General features: G+C 35.7%; 1 protein-coding gene across 1 annotated transcript in view; it reads left to right on the top strand.

Annotated features, from left to right (window-relative positions):
* The window catches only part of MSH4 (mutS homolog 4), a 96,540-nt gene that overhangs the window by 65,741 nt on the left and 12,709 nt on the right, over positions 1-18,090 (top strand). Inside the window, exons 16-19 of the mRNA XM_017530587.2 lie at positions 4,240-4,328; positions 5,658-5,786; positions 15,656-15,830; positions 17,389-17,477. Of these exons, the coding sequence (XP_017386076.1) occupies positions 4,240-4,328; positions 5,658-5,786; positions 15,656-15,830; positions 17,389-17,477 (482 nt within the window). The remainder of the gene's footprint in view (positions 1-4,239; positions 4,329-5,657; positions 5,787-15,655; positions 15,831-17,388; positions 17,478-18,090) is intronic.

The following is an 18,090-nucleotide window of genomic DNA, read 5'->3' as shown; positions in this document are numbered from 1 at the left end:
AAAATAAAGGGATGAGTTCATGTTCTTTGCAGGAACATGATTGAAGCTGGAAACCATCATTCTCAGCAAACTGACATGAGAACAGAAAACCAAACACTGCATGTTCTCACTCATAAGTGGGTGTTGAACAATGAGAACACATGGATACAGGGAGGGGAACATCACATACCAGAGCCTGTTGGGGGGTGGAGGGACTAGGAGAGGGATAGCAGGAGGTGAGGGGTTTGGGGAGGGATAACCTTAGAAATACCTAATGTAGATGACAGGGTGATGGATGCAGCAAACCACCATGGCATGTGTATAGCTATGTAACAGACTTGCACAATCTGCACATGTACCCCAGAACTTAAAGTATATATATATTTTAAAAAGTGAACATAAAAAAGAAAAATTTATTGAGCCCAAGACATTAGTAGTATCATGGGTGAGAAACCTTGGTCTAATGTAATGAATTGTAAGGGGAACAAAGCAATAATAATGTTGGTGATACAGTACAAATTCACCCTTTGTACTGGGAAATGAAATCAGAGATTAATGAGTTAATGAAGAGTAAATATTTTATTGATTTTGTAGGTTTATTGGAATTAAAAGGACATCTTAGCTAATTTCCCTCCCCTTATAAGAATACTTTCTAATTCATGTAAGACATAATACTTTTATTTGAATAGCAATGAGGAACTCTACAGGCTGTCCCATTGCTGGACAGCCTTAGCTGTTAGAGTATTCATTACATTGAACTGAAACCTCATTTCTATAATTTCAGCTCATTAGTCCTTACTCTTCTATGTACTACAGAATAGTCTAGTATTTTTTCCCAATATTAGTTCTTCAAATTGAACTTGAAGATTATTTTTATACTTCTCTGGTTAATGACCATCTTAAACCTCTGAAACATAGATGATATTTCATATAGTCTGACCATAAGATACCAGTGGGACTTGAAAGGCATGGAAGTTAGGAACATAGACTTTGAAGGTAGATCTTGCTTGCCCAGTTGCTAGCTATGTCATCTTAGGCAAATTACTTAACCTCATTAAACCTTGGTTTTCCTATCTGAAAGTGAAAACTACAGTAACACTCACTTCTAATAATTCTTATAAGGACAGGTAACAAATAAAATGCTATGGATTTTAGGGGAAAGTATGGAAAAGAAGGAGACTTCCCAAGCAGAGGTAAGAGTATGTGCTAAAACACAGCAACCCCCCAAAAAAAAAAAAAAAGTATGATGTGCCCAGGCAACTAAAAAAAAAATAGGACAGAGGCCTTGTACTTCCTTTACTTTGTAGAGTAAAGACTAACTGTGAGAAATAGTAGAATATAAAGCTGGAGAGATGGGCAGCAGTTAGGTCATGGAGGGCTTTAGGTATTTACCCAAGGAGATTGAGTTTATCCAGTAATCTGTAGGGAGCTATTGAAGAAATTTAGGTAATCCCAGCACTTTGGGAGGATGACGCGGGCAGATAGCGAGGTCAAGAGATCAAAACCATCTTGGCCAACATGGTGAAACCCCATCTCTACTGAAAAATACAAAATTTAGCTGGGCGTGGTGGCGCGCGCCTGTAGTCCCAGCTATTAGGGAGGCTGAGACAGGAGAATTGCTTGAACCTGGGAGGCAGAGATTGCAGTGAGCCAAGATTGCACCACTGCACTCCATCCTGGTTCCTGGCGACAGAGCAAGACTCTGTCTCAAATAAAGGAAATTTAGTAAGAGAATGGCATGATCAGATTTGACTTTTAGATAGATCGTTCTAGCTGGAGCATAGATGAGAGCTAGACTAGAAGCAAAAATACCAGCCAGGAGGCTTCTGTCATAATCTAGATAAGAAAGGTTGGGAACCTTTTTGATGGAGGTTAAAAGAGCAGAGAAAATACGAACATATACCACTTAATAATATATATATTACCTTCACATTTATTTTCTTGGAAATTCCATAAGAAAGCTGTATTTAAGAACTCGCTGTGTTCTGCTCTCCGAGGGCAGGGCTCATGTCTGTTTATTTACCCTAACACATAGAAAGGCTTCAATAAATATTTATTAAATTTCTATAAAATGAGAAAAGTCAGGCTCAAAGACTTGCCCAAGATCACCCAGTGTCAATCCTTTACCTTAGTCTTCCCCATTTGCCCCATTATACTGTTTGGTTCTGTGTCCCCACCCAAATCTCTTGAATTATAATCCCTATGTGTTGAGGGAGGGACCTGGTGGGAGGTGATTGGATCGTGGGGGCATTTTCCCCCATGCTGTTCCTGTAATAGTGAGTTGTCACAAGATCTGATGGTTTAAAAGTGTTTGGCAGTTCCCACCTTGCTCTGTCTCTCTCCTGCTCCCATATGAAGAAGGTCCTTGCTTCCCCTTCACCTTCCACCATGATTGTAAGTTTCCTGAGGCCTCACCAGCCAAGCAGCATTGTGAGTTAATTAAACCTCTTTCATTTATAAATTACCCAATCTCAGGGAGTTCTTTTTAACAGGGTGAAGAAGCAGACTAATACACCCCAGTAGCTAATATTGAATGTTCAATATGCCCATCACTGGTCTATGTACCTTGCATGATAATACGCATTTCACATCTTCCTGGAAACTCATAGTACATGTATCATAATACATGTACTGATTATCTGGTTAATACTTACAAAAATATGATAAAGATTATTAGCTCCATGTAAAAGATGAGTAAGTCAAAGTATTGAGAAGGAATTTGTCCATAATCATATAGTTTGTAAGAGGCAGCACAAGGAATCAAACCCATGCAGCCTGACAAATAATCTTTGCTCTAAATTAGCAAATTGTCCCAAGCCTTCTCCAGAATCTTAAGAAGGTGGCAGGTCATTTCTATTATCTTGGAAATAGAGAGTTTGTTTCTGTTTCTGTTTTTGTTTTGAGCCAGATGATTCGGATCAGATTCTGGCTCTGTTACTTCATTGTTTATTTTCAGCAAACATCATGAGATTATGTGTCAGGAGCCACTTTAGGTTCATAATTTATGCTTTTGTCTTTCTTTCTTTCTTTTTTTTAATCAGCCCCACATAATTTATGCTTTTAGGTAAATAAACAAAAAAATAGAGAAGAATGGAGGAGATACATCTTTCTCATTTTGTGATCCTGAGCCTCCACTTTTTCATTTGTGAAATGACAAAAATAATACCCAATTTAATAGGTTATTTTGAAAATTAGGAAGAGTGGATATAAAATGCCTAGTATGTAGAATGGTAGATGCAGTCATTATAATTACTACTGTTAAGATTATTACTTTTGTTTTCATTAGTATTAGCCTGACTTTTAGTTTTGTTTTCTGCTAGTCCTTATTCCTCAGAGTTAGGCCTTATTCTTTATCCTTATTTTTGTTTTTAATCTTGGAGTAACCTGGCTTTGTTTTTTTGCTCCTGTTATTTTATGATTTTATATATACAGAATTCTGTATATGTGGTACTTTTCCCATTAAACTATTTGTATATTTTATCTTCTTATAATGTTAGAATGCCTTTTAGATTTTATTCTGTATTGGGATGGATGCCTTAATCAGATTGATTTGTTTTCAAAAAATGAATATTTTAGTTAGCACGATAACTTATTGGCAGGAACAGCCTTGTAGGTAAATATTCACTTTTTTTCTTTTTATTAATTTTTTGCTTTGATTTTGCTTCTGAATGTTTCTGCATGTTTGTAATCATAGAAATTTATTTTATAATGATTTAATTAACTTCAGCTTTATAGGCATTTTCTTCAGATTTTCATATTTCTTTTTTAAAAATTTATTTTTGACATATAATAATTGCACACATTTAAGACATACATAGTGATGTTTCAGTACATACCATGTATAATGATTAGATCAGTGTAATTGGCATATTATATTCATAAACTTTATAAGCATTCTTTTCACATTTTAACATTTTGAATGTTCTTTATCATTCAACTAAGTTATTTAAAAATTTATTGAGTTTATAACAGTCTCTTTCTTATGTACTTGAATATCTGCTGTCTCATTTGCACTTCTAGGCAACTTTGTACAGTAGGTAGGGCAACAATTTTTATTTTACATATGGGTAAGATGGAACTTGGAAAGTTTAAGTGCTGTCTAAGCTTATATAATAAGGATAGAGCTGGGGCCATGTCTTCTAATGCCATATCTAGTGTTCTTTCTACCATATAATCTTTGTAAATCTGAGAAGTGCAAAATGTTATTAGACTTATATTTTATAAGCACATTTCAATTTATCTTGACCTTATGTTTTACAGGATCATATGTTCCAGCAGAATATTCTTCCTTTAGTACTGATGACGATATTGAAACAAATTCATCAACATTTATGAAAGAAATGAAAGAGGTACCCAACAAAACTTTTCTTATGTTAAAAACATTAAATTCTCTCACTAATGATCAGTTATCACATAAAATATTTTTATACTAAAATATGCAGAAATGTTTATACCCTTTTCTAAGAGCCAGAGGGCAGTCAAAGACAGCCTCCTAATTTCTGTTTTATGTAGAAATAGAAGAGAATGTTTCATTGAAGAATACAGTTTTAAGAGAAAGAGCTAGTGTTATTGAGTAATAAAAGTGTGCTTAAATGTTTTTATAGGGAATATGTGAAAGACTTCAGAAAATGATGACTGGTTCAGTATCGTTTTCCGTAATATTTATTGTTCCTCATAGGTTTGATTTTAAAACAAAAAAATTGTTGTGTTAGAAGGCTTTCAAAAATCATCCTTTTCTTTGTTCTTGTAGAATTTTCACTTCTTGTACCAAAGAATCACCTTTTTCTGATTGAGCAAACATTGAGGAGGCTTTAGAACTAAAGGAATTAAGTGTAACTTGTGGGATACCTGTATTAAAAATTATGGGATCCCTGTTTAGTTAGATAATTTTCTTCAAGTAGATAGGTGGTAAATAAAGTTATCATTTGTCCCACAATTTGTATGATTATTTATTGTGTATTGAATATAAGAGAGCATAGCAATATACTAGGCACTTAAGGTATATTTTTAAATGGTCCTAGCCCTCAGAAAGCTTAGTCTCCTAGAAAGATAAAATATCCATCAAAGTTACTATTGTGTCAAAGTATAATAAAGGTAAAATTTTGTTTTTGAGAAAGGTTAATAATCTTCATTGGAAATGAACACTTCTGTCAATTTAAGACTTGGTCTACATTGGTTATGTATTTAAATTTATTTGTTAAACCAATAGTCATGACTTAGGTACTTTTTCTTAATTTTTTTTACTTCATCTTTACTGGATATAAAGTAATACTTAAATAAATTTTAGAGATGATTTTGGATATTTTATAACAGTAATTGATTAGTCATTTTTTGAGAAGAAAATGACCATCTTTGTGCTTAGTTTAAACATTTATTTAATTGCTTTGTTTCACTGTATCTAAAGCATCAATATTTTAAATAATGGTTATTTACTCTATGTTGTCTCATATACATATTCAAATGTCTAGTTATGTACACATCAGCTATTCTATTGGAATTATTAGTGATGAGATTTTTAGAAAAGAAAACAATGTGTTATTTTCTGCTCGGCAGGATGTCTCTGTAAAAATACGTTTCAGATAAACTTATAAAAGAGACTGGATTTTTTTTCGTTTTTTTACTGTGATAGTGACAGCTGTTTGGTTACAATGAATATATATTAAAATTATATATTTCAGATAGCATATATTCTACATAATGCTAATGACAAATCGCTCATATTAATTGATGAACTTGGCAGAGGTACTAATACAGAAGAAGGTATTGGCATTTGTTATGCTGTTTGTGAATATCTACTGAGCTTAAAGGTATTGCTTTATTTTAAATATGTTAATTTTGAGTCCTCTTTATGTATTCTTTTATTATTATTGAATTTTACAGATACCCACAAATAGCTTTTAAAACAATTTAGGTAGTCAACACATATAATATTTATATTTTTATTACTTCATTTCCAATGAAAGTGGGACTCATTAGTTTGATAGCCATGATATAGATAAGGAAAACATGAAATCAAGAAATACAAACAACACAAAATTAGTCAATTGGCTTTAATTTCATAAAATTAAGTAGCAAAATATGAAGGTCTTTCAGTAATTGTCTCCATGTGCAATAATGTTGACGACAATGTTACAACAGGAAGTAAAGCACTAGGCATCTCAGGTAACTTTACAAACAATCTATTTCACCTACCTAACTAAAATTTTATCCCTTTAAATAGCTTTTCACAAATCAACTATGTAGAACATTGATTTTTGCTCTATTAATTAATTTATAAAATATATTTTTAAATGATCACTCACAATGTATACAGATATGAACAAAACATAAATAAAAATGCTTTTCTTATTTAATATACCTTAAAATGTCCCTAAGATGAAATTATTTCATCTTATTCATTTAATGAAATGAATTTCATATTCATTTAATGAATTAACTTCATCTTAGGAACATTTTAAGGTATATTAAATAAGAAATATATTATTAAATAAATATATATTAAATAAATATATTTATGGACCTTAAATGTAAGTCCATAATTATTTATTTATTTTTATTTAATTTATTTTTTGGGGGGACAGGGTCTTACTCTGTTGCCCATGCTGGACTGCAGTGGCACAATCTTGGCTCACTGCAACCTCTATCTTTCAGGCTCAAGTGATCCTCCTGCCTAAGCCTCCTGAGTAGCTGAGACTACAGGCATGCACCACCACACCTAGCTAATTTTTGTATTTTTAGCAGAGATGGGGTTTCACCATGTTACCCAGGCTGATCTTGAACTCCTAGGGTAAAGTGACCTACTCACCGCAGCTTCTCAAAGTGCTATGATTACAGGCTGAGCTGTCCTGCCCGGCTCATAATGATTTATTGTGTAGAATGAGAAAAATCCATTTTATACTTAAAGGTATGTGATAAATCAAAAGTAATGTTAATAAATAATATTAGTCTTTGTAATTTTTAATGTATCAGTTATAATTTCTCATATGAATAAAGTGCGTGTCTTACTTACGATTAAAAGCTAATTAGTGCCTATGATGGTTAATTTTACCTGTCAGTTTGACTGGGCCAGAGTGTCCAGACATTTGGTCAGACATTGTTCTCGGTATGTCTGTGAGGGTGTTTCTGGATGAGATTAGAATTAGTAAACTGAGTAAAGACGATTGCCCTCCCTAATGTGGGTGGGTCCCACTCAATAAATACAACGCCTGAATAGAGCAAAAAACCTTCCAAAGAGTAAGAGGAAACTCCTCCTTCTGGACTGCCTTCAATATGGAAGATCTATTCTTTACTGCCTTCAGACTCAAACTGAAACATTGGCTTTTTCTGAGTCTGGAACCTGCCAGCTTTGGACTGGAGTTATATCATTGGCTTTCCTGGACCTCTAGCTAGTCCACTTTAGATCTCAATACATGTTAGCCTTCATAAATCGCATGAGCCAGCTTCTTATAATGAATTAATGAATCTCTTCTCTCTCTCTCTCTCTCTCTCTCTCTCTCTGTCTCACACACACACACACACACACACTTTCTCTTTCTCTTTCCCTCTCTCTTACTCTCTCTCTCTCTGTTGGTCCTCTTTCTCTGGAGAATCCTAATACAAATCTTGGTTCTGGTATGATCTGACAATAGTGATAAGTAAAATATCACTATCATATACTCTTAATCAACTGTAAGCAGCGGAGATCCACATGATTTTATATATGATACTTCCAAACATTTTTGGCAAACTAATAAATATAATGAAATTGGCTGGTTGCTCCTAGCATCACTATACAAAGTTGGAAAAGCAAAGGATGAACTCAAGGATTCAAATTGCCAGCTCAGGCCCCCACCCGAGGGACTTCCAGGCACTGCCTGTCACATATCTGGTGAGGACCTGTCTGTTACTACCAGGAAGAACCAGGCATCACCTGTGTCCCCAGATCACAGCAGGGGGTTTGTAAGAAGGCCATGGGTTCTTAACCTGAGATCCATGGATCACCATGGCTGTGTGAATCTGAAAACTTGAGTCCAGGAGCCTCAACTTGGAAAAAAAGCCTCTTTATGGTCACTAACCTCTACTCAAAATCAAACCTTTTCTCCCAGGTGAATGCAGGCAAGGAAGCACAACAGGGTTAGAAGGAACTGTGCATTCCCTCGGTAGAAACCACAGATGTTTTCCAGTTCTATGACAGTGGCTGTAGACACCAGGAAATGTGCATCACCTCCTCACTGCTTCCAAAAGTGGGACTTATTAGTCTTGCTGCTTTTTAATGCATTACTTAATGTGTTATCTTAGAAGCATGTGTATTATCTTTTTAACTAAAAATTTTTAAATAACAAAAAAACACCAAACTGCCAGCTCATTGCTGCATAAATGACTTGAAAGCACCCAAATGTGCTCTGAAGGAAATCCTTATCTCCTATAGTCACAGGGCTCAGATTGCTGAAAATCAAACCCAGAATCTCATTCTGTGCCAGAATTACAACATGAGTTGAACTTCCAGCCTTATAGAGTGTCTATTGTTAAAGTGACGGCATTAGTTAGGAAGGAATGGGAGACTTTCAGTTGGAATAGGGATGTGTGGGGAGACTCTGATGAACCTGGGGACATTTAGGCCCTGAATTTTGATGAGTCATCTTTGCCAGTGGAAGAGACCACTTCACCCAGTCTGAGGGGATTAACCTAGCATTACCTGAGGCAACTGTAATGGCATCCCCTGAGACAGTTGCCATACCAGGCAATGCTGAGTCTCCTCAGGACCCACTTCCACCACATTTCTTTGCTTCTAGACCTGTAACTAGACTGGTTAGAATCTTAGAAGATCACTAAAGGTGAGGTACAGAATGTGACTGTAAGGAGGTACATTACACTCTAAAAGAACTACTTGAATTTTATACTTTATACAGACAGAAATCTAGGGAATATGTGTGGGAATGTGTTCTAAGGATGTGGGATAAGCGTAGAAGGAACATAAAGTTGAATTAGGCCAAAGTTACTGATAGGGGCTTACTAAGCAGGGTATGCGTTTAATGTTGCAACTCAAATTGTTAGAAAGGGGTCTAACAGTTTGATTGAGTGGCTGAAAAACAGACCAAAATGTGGCCCACCATGAATGAGTTGCCTTGGTTTAATGTAGAGGAAGCGATTCAAAGCTTAGGGAGGCTGGAATGTTAGAGTGGGTTTGTCGTTTAAGATCACTTACCAATCCTGGGAGAGTCCAGATGACATACTTTTTACCATGACTATGAGAAATAAATTTGTGAGAGGAGCCCTGGTAGCCTTGAAGTGCTCTGTTATCACTCTTCTATGTAGGCCAGGCCTTACAGTGGGAACTGCAGGAACTGAATTGGAAAACCCAAATGCAATAGGAATGATTGGATCCCAAGGTGGTAGAGTCATAGTTGTGGCACTCAACCACCAAAGGCAAGGTGCACAAGTTACTGTAATGGGAACCAGAGTCAAAGCAGCAATCAGAATAATTTGACTTACACAGACCTATGGCATTGGAAAAGAGGGCTGCTAAATTCTACTTGATTTGAATAAAGCATAAAAGTTCTAGGTCAAGTGAACAAAAATCTAACCTGAATAAAAAACAGTGTCATGACCCCTCTATCAACTCCCAGATTTGAGCCAGTTTATAGATCCAGAGTCCTTGAATAAAAGGGAAGCTGGGCCTCCTTAAAGAAGGATCCCTGTTCACTGCCAAAAATTTATACTGTTAATCTTTCTCCCAGCATTTCCCAAAAGGACCTATAGGCTTTTACCAGAGTGTAAAGGGTAACAGGTGTGGGGCAAAGAAAATAATCAGATCTGGACATGAATTCTGAACTGATTAGTTTCAGTCAGAGTAGGGGGATTCTGAAAATCAGGTGATCAGTGGAGTTTTAGCTCAGGTCCATCTCACAGTGGGTCCAATGGGTTACAAACCCATCTTGTGGTTATTTTCCAGTTCTGGAATGCATAATTAGATATACTTAGCAGTTAGAAAAATCCCCACATTGGTTCTCTTCCTTATTCAGTGAGAGCTATTATGGTAAAAAAGGCCAATGGAAGTCACTAGAACTGTCTTCCTCTACCTAGGAAAAGTAAACCAAACACAATCCATATTCTTGAAGGAATTGCAAAGACTAGTGGTACCATCAAAGACTTGAAGGATGCAGGGTTGGTGATTTTCATTATATCCAAACTCAATTAGCCTATTTAGCCTGTATAGAAGAAAGATAGAACTTGGAGAATAGCAATGGATTATTCTAAGCTTAACTGGGTTGTTACTCCAATTGCCACTGGTTTACCAGATCTGTTTTCATGGTATAAACAAATTAACACACATTCCCTGTTACCTCTGGAAATAGCCCTTTTCTTCATCCCTGTCAATAAATCCCACCAGAAGTAGTTTGTGTTCAGCTGACAAGGCTGGCAGTACACCTTCATGATTCCATCTAAGGGATGTGACTTCCTCAAGATTGCAAGGATCTTGATTACCTTTTCTTTTGACAGAATATCACACTGGTCCTTTACATTGAGGATATACGTTTGGATTTAGTGAGCAAAAAGTAGCAAATACTCTAGATTTACTGGTAAGACATTTGCATGCTACAGGGTGGGAAGTAAATTTGACAAAAATTCAGGCATCTTCTACCTCAGCAAAATTCCTAGAGGTCCGGTAGTGTGGGATATATTGAGATATTTCTTCTAAGGATGAAGGGTTGTAGCAGGCCCCTCCTACAATGATAAAAGAAACACACCACCTAGTGTGCCTCTTTGAATTTTGGAGGTATTACCTCAATTGGATGTGTCACCAAGTGATCTGAAGTTGCTAGTTTTGAGTAAGGACTCTCAAAAACAAGAGAAGGCTCTGCAATAGGTCTATGCTGTCTCACAAGTTACTCTGCCACTTAGCGATATGGTCCAGCAGATCCAATGGTGCTTGAAGTGTCCACGCAGATAAGGATGCTGTTACAAGACTTTGGCAGTCTGCTAAATGTTAATCATAGCACAATCCCTTAGGATTTTAGAACAAAGCCCTCCCTTCCTCCATGGATAACCTCTCTGCTTTTCAGAAATAGCTCTTGGCCTACAACTGAGCCTTAGCAGAAACTGAACACTTAACTATAGCCCCCAAGTTACCATACTACCTGAGCTGCCCAGCATGTACTAGGTGTTATCCTACCTACCAAGCCATAAAGTTGGGCATGCACAGCAGCACTTCTTCATCAAATGGAAATGGTATCTACATGAGCAGGTCTGAGCAGGCCCTGATGGCACAAATAAGATATATAAAGAAGTGCCCTAAATGCCCATAATCTCCACTCCTGCTGTACTGTCTTCTCTCTTCCAGCCTGCAACTGTAGCCTCATGGGGAGTTCCCTATGAGCAGTTGACAGAGGAAGAAGTCCTGGCTTGATTTACAGATAGTTCTTGACATGCAGGCACCACTTAAAAGTGGACAGCTGAAGTACTACAGCCCCTTTCCCTGAAAAATATTGAAGGGAAATCCTCCAGTCAGAAGAACTTTGAGCAGTACATCCGGTGGCTCCCTTTGCTTGGAAGGAGAAATTGCAGGACATGCAATTGTATATTGATTCATGGGCCGAGGCCAATAGTTTGGCTGCATGGTCAGGGACTCAGAGGGCACATAATTGGAATACTGGTAATGGAGAAATTTAGGAAGAAGGTATGAAAGTATATTGTTCTGAATGGGAAAAATACATTAAGATATTTGTGTCCCATGGAAATGATCACCAAAGGGTAACCTCAGCGGAGGAAGATTTTAAAAATCAAGTAGCCGGGCGCAGTGGCTCAAGCCTGTAATCCCAGCACTTTGGGAGGCCAAGGCGGGTGGATCACGAGGTCAAGAGATCGAGACCATCCTGGTCAACATGGTGAAACCCCGTCTCTATTAAAAATACAAAAAATTAGCTGGGCATGGTGGTGCATGCCTGTAATCCCAGCTACTCAGGAAGCTGAGGCAGGAGAATTGCCTGAACCCAGGAGGCAGAGGTTGCGGTGAGCCGAGATCGCGCCATTGCACTCCAGCCTGGGTAACATGAGTGAAACTCCGTCTCAAAAAAAAAAAAAAAAAAAAATCAAGTAAATGGGATGACTCGTATGGATACTAGCCAGGCTTTTTCCCCAGGTACCTCTGTCATCACCCAATGGGCTCATGAGTAAGTGGCCATGGTGGCAAGGATTGAAGTTTTATGCATGATATCAGGAACAGGAGCCTGCACTCACCAAGACTGACCTGGATATGGCCATTATTGAGTGCCCAGTCTGCCTGCAGCAGAAACCAACATTGAGTTTTCCTTATTGCACCATTCTCTGGTAGCAGGTTGATTACATTGGACCACCTCAATTATATTCATATTGGAATAGCTACTTACTCAGGACGTCAGTTTGCCTTTTTTATGTGTAATGCTTCTGCCAAAACTAACATCCATGGACTTAAAGAATGCCTTATCTGCCATTGATCAAGGAACTTACTTCAGAGCAAATGCATCCAATGCTGCAAAGGGCCTGCGGTCATAGATTTCAGTGCTTTTGCTGTGCTCACCAACCATCTTGAAGTAGTTGGCTTGATAGAAGAGTGGAATAGTCTTTTAAGGACTCGGTTACATCACCAGCTAAGTGGCAGTATGTTTCAGGACTAGGGAAAGGTTTTCCAGAAGGCTGTATATTCTTTGAATCAGCTTCCAATATACAATGCTGTTTCTCCCATTGCCAGGATTCATGGGTCCAGGAATCAAGAAGTGGAAATGGAAGTGGCATCACTCACCATTATCCCTAGTGACTCAAGGGCAGAATATCTGCTTCCAGTTTCTACAGCCTTGCTCTGCTGACCTAGAGGTCTTAGTTCCAAAGGGAGTATGCTTTCACCAAGAAAGGTCTTAGTTCCAAAGGAAGTATGCTTTCACCAAGAGACATCGTGGTAACTTTTTGACCTGGAAGTTAAGACACCTGCTCAGCCACTTTGGTTATCTTATGCCTCTGAATCAACAGGAAAAGGGAAATTAGCAAAGGGAAATTGGACTGCTACTCCATAATGCAATAAAGGAAGAATATGTCTGGAATGCAGAAGATTCCTTAAGGTATCTCAGTTCCGTCATGCTCTGTGTTAAAGGTTAATGGAAAACTACAACCAAATCCAGGCAGGATTATGAATGGCCAAGACCTTTCAGGAAGGAAGATTTGGGTCTCCCCACTAAATAAAGAGCTATGACTAACTAGGGCTTGCTGAAGGCAAAAGAAATACAGAATAGGTAGTAATAGGAAAAGGTAGTTGTAGTTACCAGCTACAACTCTGTTACTAGTTACAGAAATAAGGACTGTCTGTAATTGTCATGACTATTTTCTCTTTATTTTGTATGATTTTTTGTGTATATATACATATATTTTCTTTCTTCTCTTAGTCTCTTATAATGTAACATAAGATATATTCATTTCACATCATATTACTTAAGTATGTCTAATTTCACATTATAGTATTTAAGTTATGAGATATCAAGGAGAAGAATTAACATCACTCAAGGATGTTACCTCTTTTTCTGGAAAAGGGGTTAGTGCTTTCTCAGTTGTACTAAAGATAGTTGTATCATATTAGAGGGAAGTATGACCTTGTTATCATTTTCATTTGCAGATTAAGTGTGGTATAAGGAGATGCCTATAGATGCCAAGTTTACAAGGGGTGGACTTGTGATGGATAGTTTTATGTGTCAACTTGGCAAGGTCGTGGGGTGCCCAGACATTGGTCATACATTCTTGGTTTATCTGCAAGGGTGTTTCTAGATGAGATTAACATTAGCATTGGTAGATTGAATGAGCATATTGTCTTCCCTAGGGTGGATGAGTCCTGTCCAATAAATTGAAAGCCTGAATAGACCAAAAATGCTGATCCTTCCAAGAATAAGAGAGAACTGACTGCCTCGAATCTGAAAGACTAGTTCTTTCCTGCCTTCAAACTCAAGTGAAACATTGGCTCTTTCTGAGTCTAGAGCTTACAGGCATTTAGAATGGAGTTATATCATCAACTCTCCTGGGTCTCCAGCTTGCTGACTTTAGATTTTGGATCTTGTCAGCCTCCATAATTGCATGATCCAATTTTTTATAATAAGTCTCTTTACACACATATAATACACACTTGCATGCGTGCGCGCACAAACACACACACACACACACACACATATCTTATTGGTCTGTTTCTCTGGAGAACCCCATCTAATACGATATCTGTTTTCTTTTCTTTTTTTTTCTTTTTTGAGATGGAGTTTTACTTGTCACCCAGGCTGGAGTACAGTGGCATGATCTTTGCTTGCTGCAACCTCCACCTCCTGGGTTGAAGCATACAGTATCTGTTTTCAAAGTATTCTACAATTGCTTAAGAATAGTGCTTTTAGCATTACTTTACAATATTATTTTTAGTATAAATAATTTAGTCAAAATGTAATATTGCTACTTACTTTTAAAGTTAATCATTATTTTCTAACACAGTATCCTTAGTGCCTAGCACAATCCTTGTAAATATAGGGTCTGAATAATTATTTGCTAAATTGATTTAACCTGAAATAGAGTTTACAAAGTTACTATAATAGATTGGTTTGGCACATAACTTTTAAGGACATTATTGTTATTGAATACGGTCTGTGGCTTTTAAATGGTTTACTGTATTCTAAATATTTTCCTGTAGCTTTATAAATCTGGTTTTATTTTATACTCCTTCTGATTTGTTGAGTAGTTATTTAAAATTTTTATTTTTCTGTCATATACAAAATTATTCCTTCCCTTGCTTTTTACCTTCCACAGTTTATAGCCATTTGCCCATTAATTTTTTTTTCCTGTCTTAATATTTAAATTTTCACTGATCACCTACCTAATTTGTCGCTGGTAATGTCTTAAAACGTAACTAGTTATTCAGATCTCTATCTGCCTTGGTAACTTCTGGGTTGGAAATCTTGCACTGGCTGTAAATCACATGAACCACTTTCATCAAAATCACCCAAAGTACTTATGGAAAATGGCATTTCCTGGGGCCCAACATTAGAACTATTGATTGAGAATTTTTAAGGAGATATGTACCAAGAATTTGCATGTTTAACAGGCTCTCTAAGGGATTACTAATGTTTGAGAACCATTATCTTAATTGGTGTTCTCAATCTTTCTTTTTCCTCTACCAGTACCTAACCCAAACACAATGCAAATCTAAAAACTAAAAACTTTTGGAATTTCACATACCTAAAATAATCTCCTGATTCCACTGCCAAAACCTGCTTACAAGGAGGGAGGCTACTTTTATAGTGAAGCTTTTTAAAAATTGAGGAAAAATTATGATTTTTTTTGCATGTGAGTTACCTCCCTAATAAATGATTACCTCAATTCATAGCTTTGTTTCTGGTAAACATCTTTTCAGTATCTTCAGATATATTTCTTAGGATTTTATTTTTGGTTTTGTTCTCTCTCCTATAATGTGGCACACATGTCTGTGTACAAACATAATAAACATGTCTTCTTCATTTAATATAAAATCTCAGAACATTTAAAAATGGATTGATAGTGTTAGCCTCCAAATTATTAGTTTTATTCCTCATCTTTGCCAAGCTACTTGAAAAATTAAATTAAAATTTTATGTTCATATAGTTAAAATAGAATTTTCTAGTTAATATTTGAAGTACTAATATTCATCATCTGTTATATATTCTAGGCATTTACATTGTTTGCTACACATTTCCTGGAACTATGCTATATTGATACCCTGTATCCTAATGTAGAAAACATGCATTTTGAAGTTCAGCATGTACAGAATACCTCAAGAAATAAAGAAGCAGTTTTGTATACCTACAAACTTTCTAAGGGACTCACAGAAGAGAAAAATTATGGTACTGCATATAGAAATTATACCTATACATTCAAGTACTATATATTTTCCTAAGACAAACTTTCATCTCTTCTTTACTTGGCTGTTAATCTAAGCAGATTTTTCCATTCTTTTTAGTGCTTATATTCTCTTAGATTGTATTTTCTGTGACAAACTCATTATACACACACACACACACACACACACACACACACACACACACACATATATAAATCTCTTAAAATTTGTATGAACCAGTAACTCTGTAAAAATACAGTGACAACTGAAAACCCTAGAAGTATTAGTTTCTATCCTTAGAAAATGTAATTTAGCTTATATTTGCACGTTATATAATTATTTGAAAATTATATACTTTCTACACACTCTTTCAGTAGTAGAGTCCTTTCTTTGTTTTCCTCAGGTTTGGAGTACTTGATAATTAAATCTAAAATCTTAAAAGGGAATCTATTACCAAACCATATAAACCATATATATTTTTGAGAGAGTCTCATTCTGTTGCTCAGGCTGGAATGCAGTGGCATGATCTCGGCTCACTGTAACCTCCACCTCCTGAGCTCAAGTGAGTCTCCTGCCTCCATCTCCCGAGTAGCTGGGATTACAGGCTTGTGCCACCATGCCCAGCTAGATAGTTTTAAACTTGATTAGATACTTTCTGTCTAAATCATTAAATCTCACAGATTCGGAGACTTTTCAATTAATCTGTACATGTAAGTTTCAAAAATTATTTTAGCTATGGATATGACCCTTTGAGGGAAAAAAAAAATATTTGTTTTGCTATTTAAAATGGAAAATCAGATGGACAACTTATTTATATCAGATGTTTAAACTTTATAAGCTTCAATTCTATGATCTATGACATGAGAATAATTTGCCATATTGTAGAATTACTGGAATTCAATGAATTATCAAATGTGAGCTGTGTTGCCCAGTGCCTAGCAATTACCAACATCTCAATAAATTTTGATATTGCTTCTATTACTTCTAAAGCAATAAATATAGTAAACTATTGGCATATAGTAAAAAGCCTATATGGCATTTATACAATAAAATTAAGCTCTAAAAACACGAGAATATAATTGATACTTTGAATTTGCATATAGAGTACTCACCTACCGTTATATCTTCTGAGAAATTTCTGTCTCATTGATTTGGGTGGGTGAATGTTTAGCTATAGTGTTACCGCTGTGACTAGATATTTATCTTCCCCTGCAAAACTCATATGCCTTTTGACCTTCTGTTAATCAACTATATTTGCAATTGGAATTTCAATGTTATTATTTTCGAACTATCTTTTTTATTCCGGATATCTTAGAGATATATTAAGAGTTAACTGATATTCTAATTTGCCTTATATGTCTTGGACAAGTAATTAAATCTATTAATTGGTAAGTTGTCATCCAGAATTTTAGAAAGCTTAATTCCAAGAATTATGGGGCAGTTCAGAAATGCCTCTAGAAGGGAAGTTTAAATCTGTGAATAAAAGGTTAATACTAGTTAAAACAAGCATAAAGATACCAGCAGTAACAATATTGAAGCCAATTTAAAACAAATAATTTTAGGATTAAAAGCTGCAGAGGTGTCATCACTTCCACCATCAATTGTCTTGGATGCCAAGGAAATCACAACTCAAATCACAAGACAAATTTTGGTAAGAAACTTTGTTTTCATTTGTTCTTTGAATTAAAAAAAATACTTTTAGTATAGATTTGTATTATGGCCTTTGATCTAAATATATAATAAATAATACAATAATTAAAATATTTAAAATAAAAACCTAATTTCTAAACAAAGAAAATCCTCTTTACTTCTTAAAACTCTTTTGGTTTGGCCTATTATAATCCTTGTAGCAAATCAGCTAACAGGCTAGGAGATAAAAGTTAAACAGTTCAGTTTCTAAAATAATTATTGCTATACTAACTTTATGATGAGAAAATAAATCTATAGTAAGTGGGCATTAAAAATAAAAATCACTATGCACAATATTTGTATAATTATATATTTTTTATAGTTTTCAAAGCTTTTCTACTCATCACATGTAAACCTCATAACTCTTTATGAAGTAGTTAGGTCTTAAAGGATTACTTCTACTCTTAATTTTACAGATTCACAGAGGTTAAGTGATTTGTTTGGAAGCAGTAGGTTCAACACTAAACTCACATCTGTTGACTAAAAATTTGGAAAATTTTTAAATGACAGTTTGTTTTATGTAAGTGTTTTTTGGTTTTGGGTTTTTGTTGTTGACTTTTTTTTTTTTTTTTTTT

The sequence above is a fragment of the Cebus imitator genome, unplaced genomic scaffold (genome assembly GCF_001604975.1).
Source record: "Cebus imitator isolate Cc_AM_T3 unplaced genomic scaffold, Cebus_imitator-1.0 Scaffold3, whole genome shotgun sequence".
Classification (NCBI taxonomy): domain Eukaryota; kingdom Metazoa; phylum Chordata; class Mammalia; order Primates; family Cebidae; genus Cebus; species Cebus imitator.
Note: the sequence above shows the minus strand (reverse complement) of the source record. Positions and strands in the feature narration are given on the sequence as shown.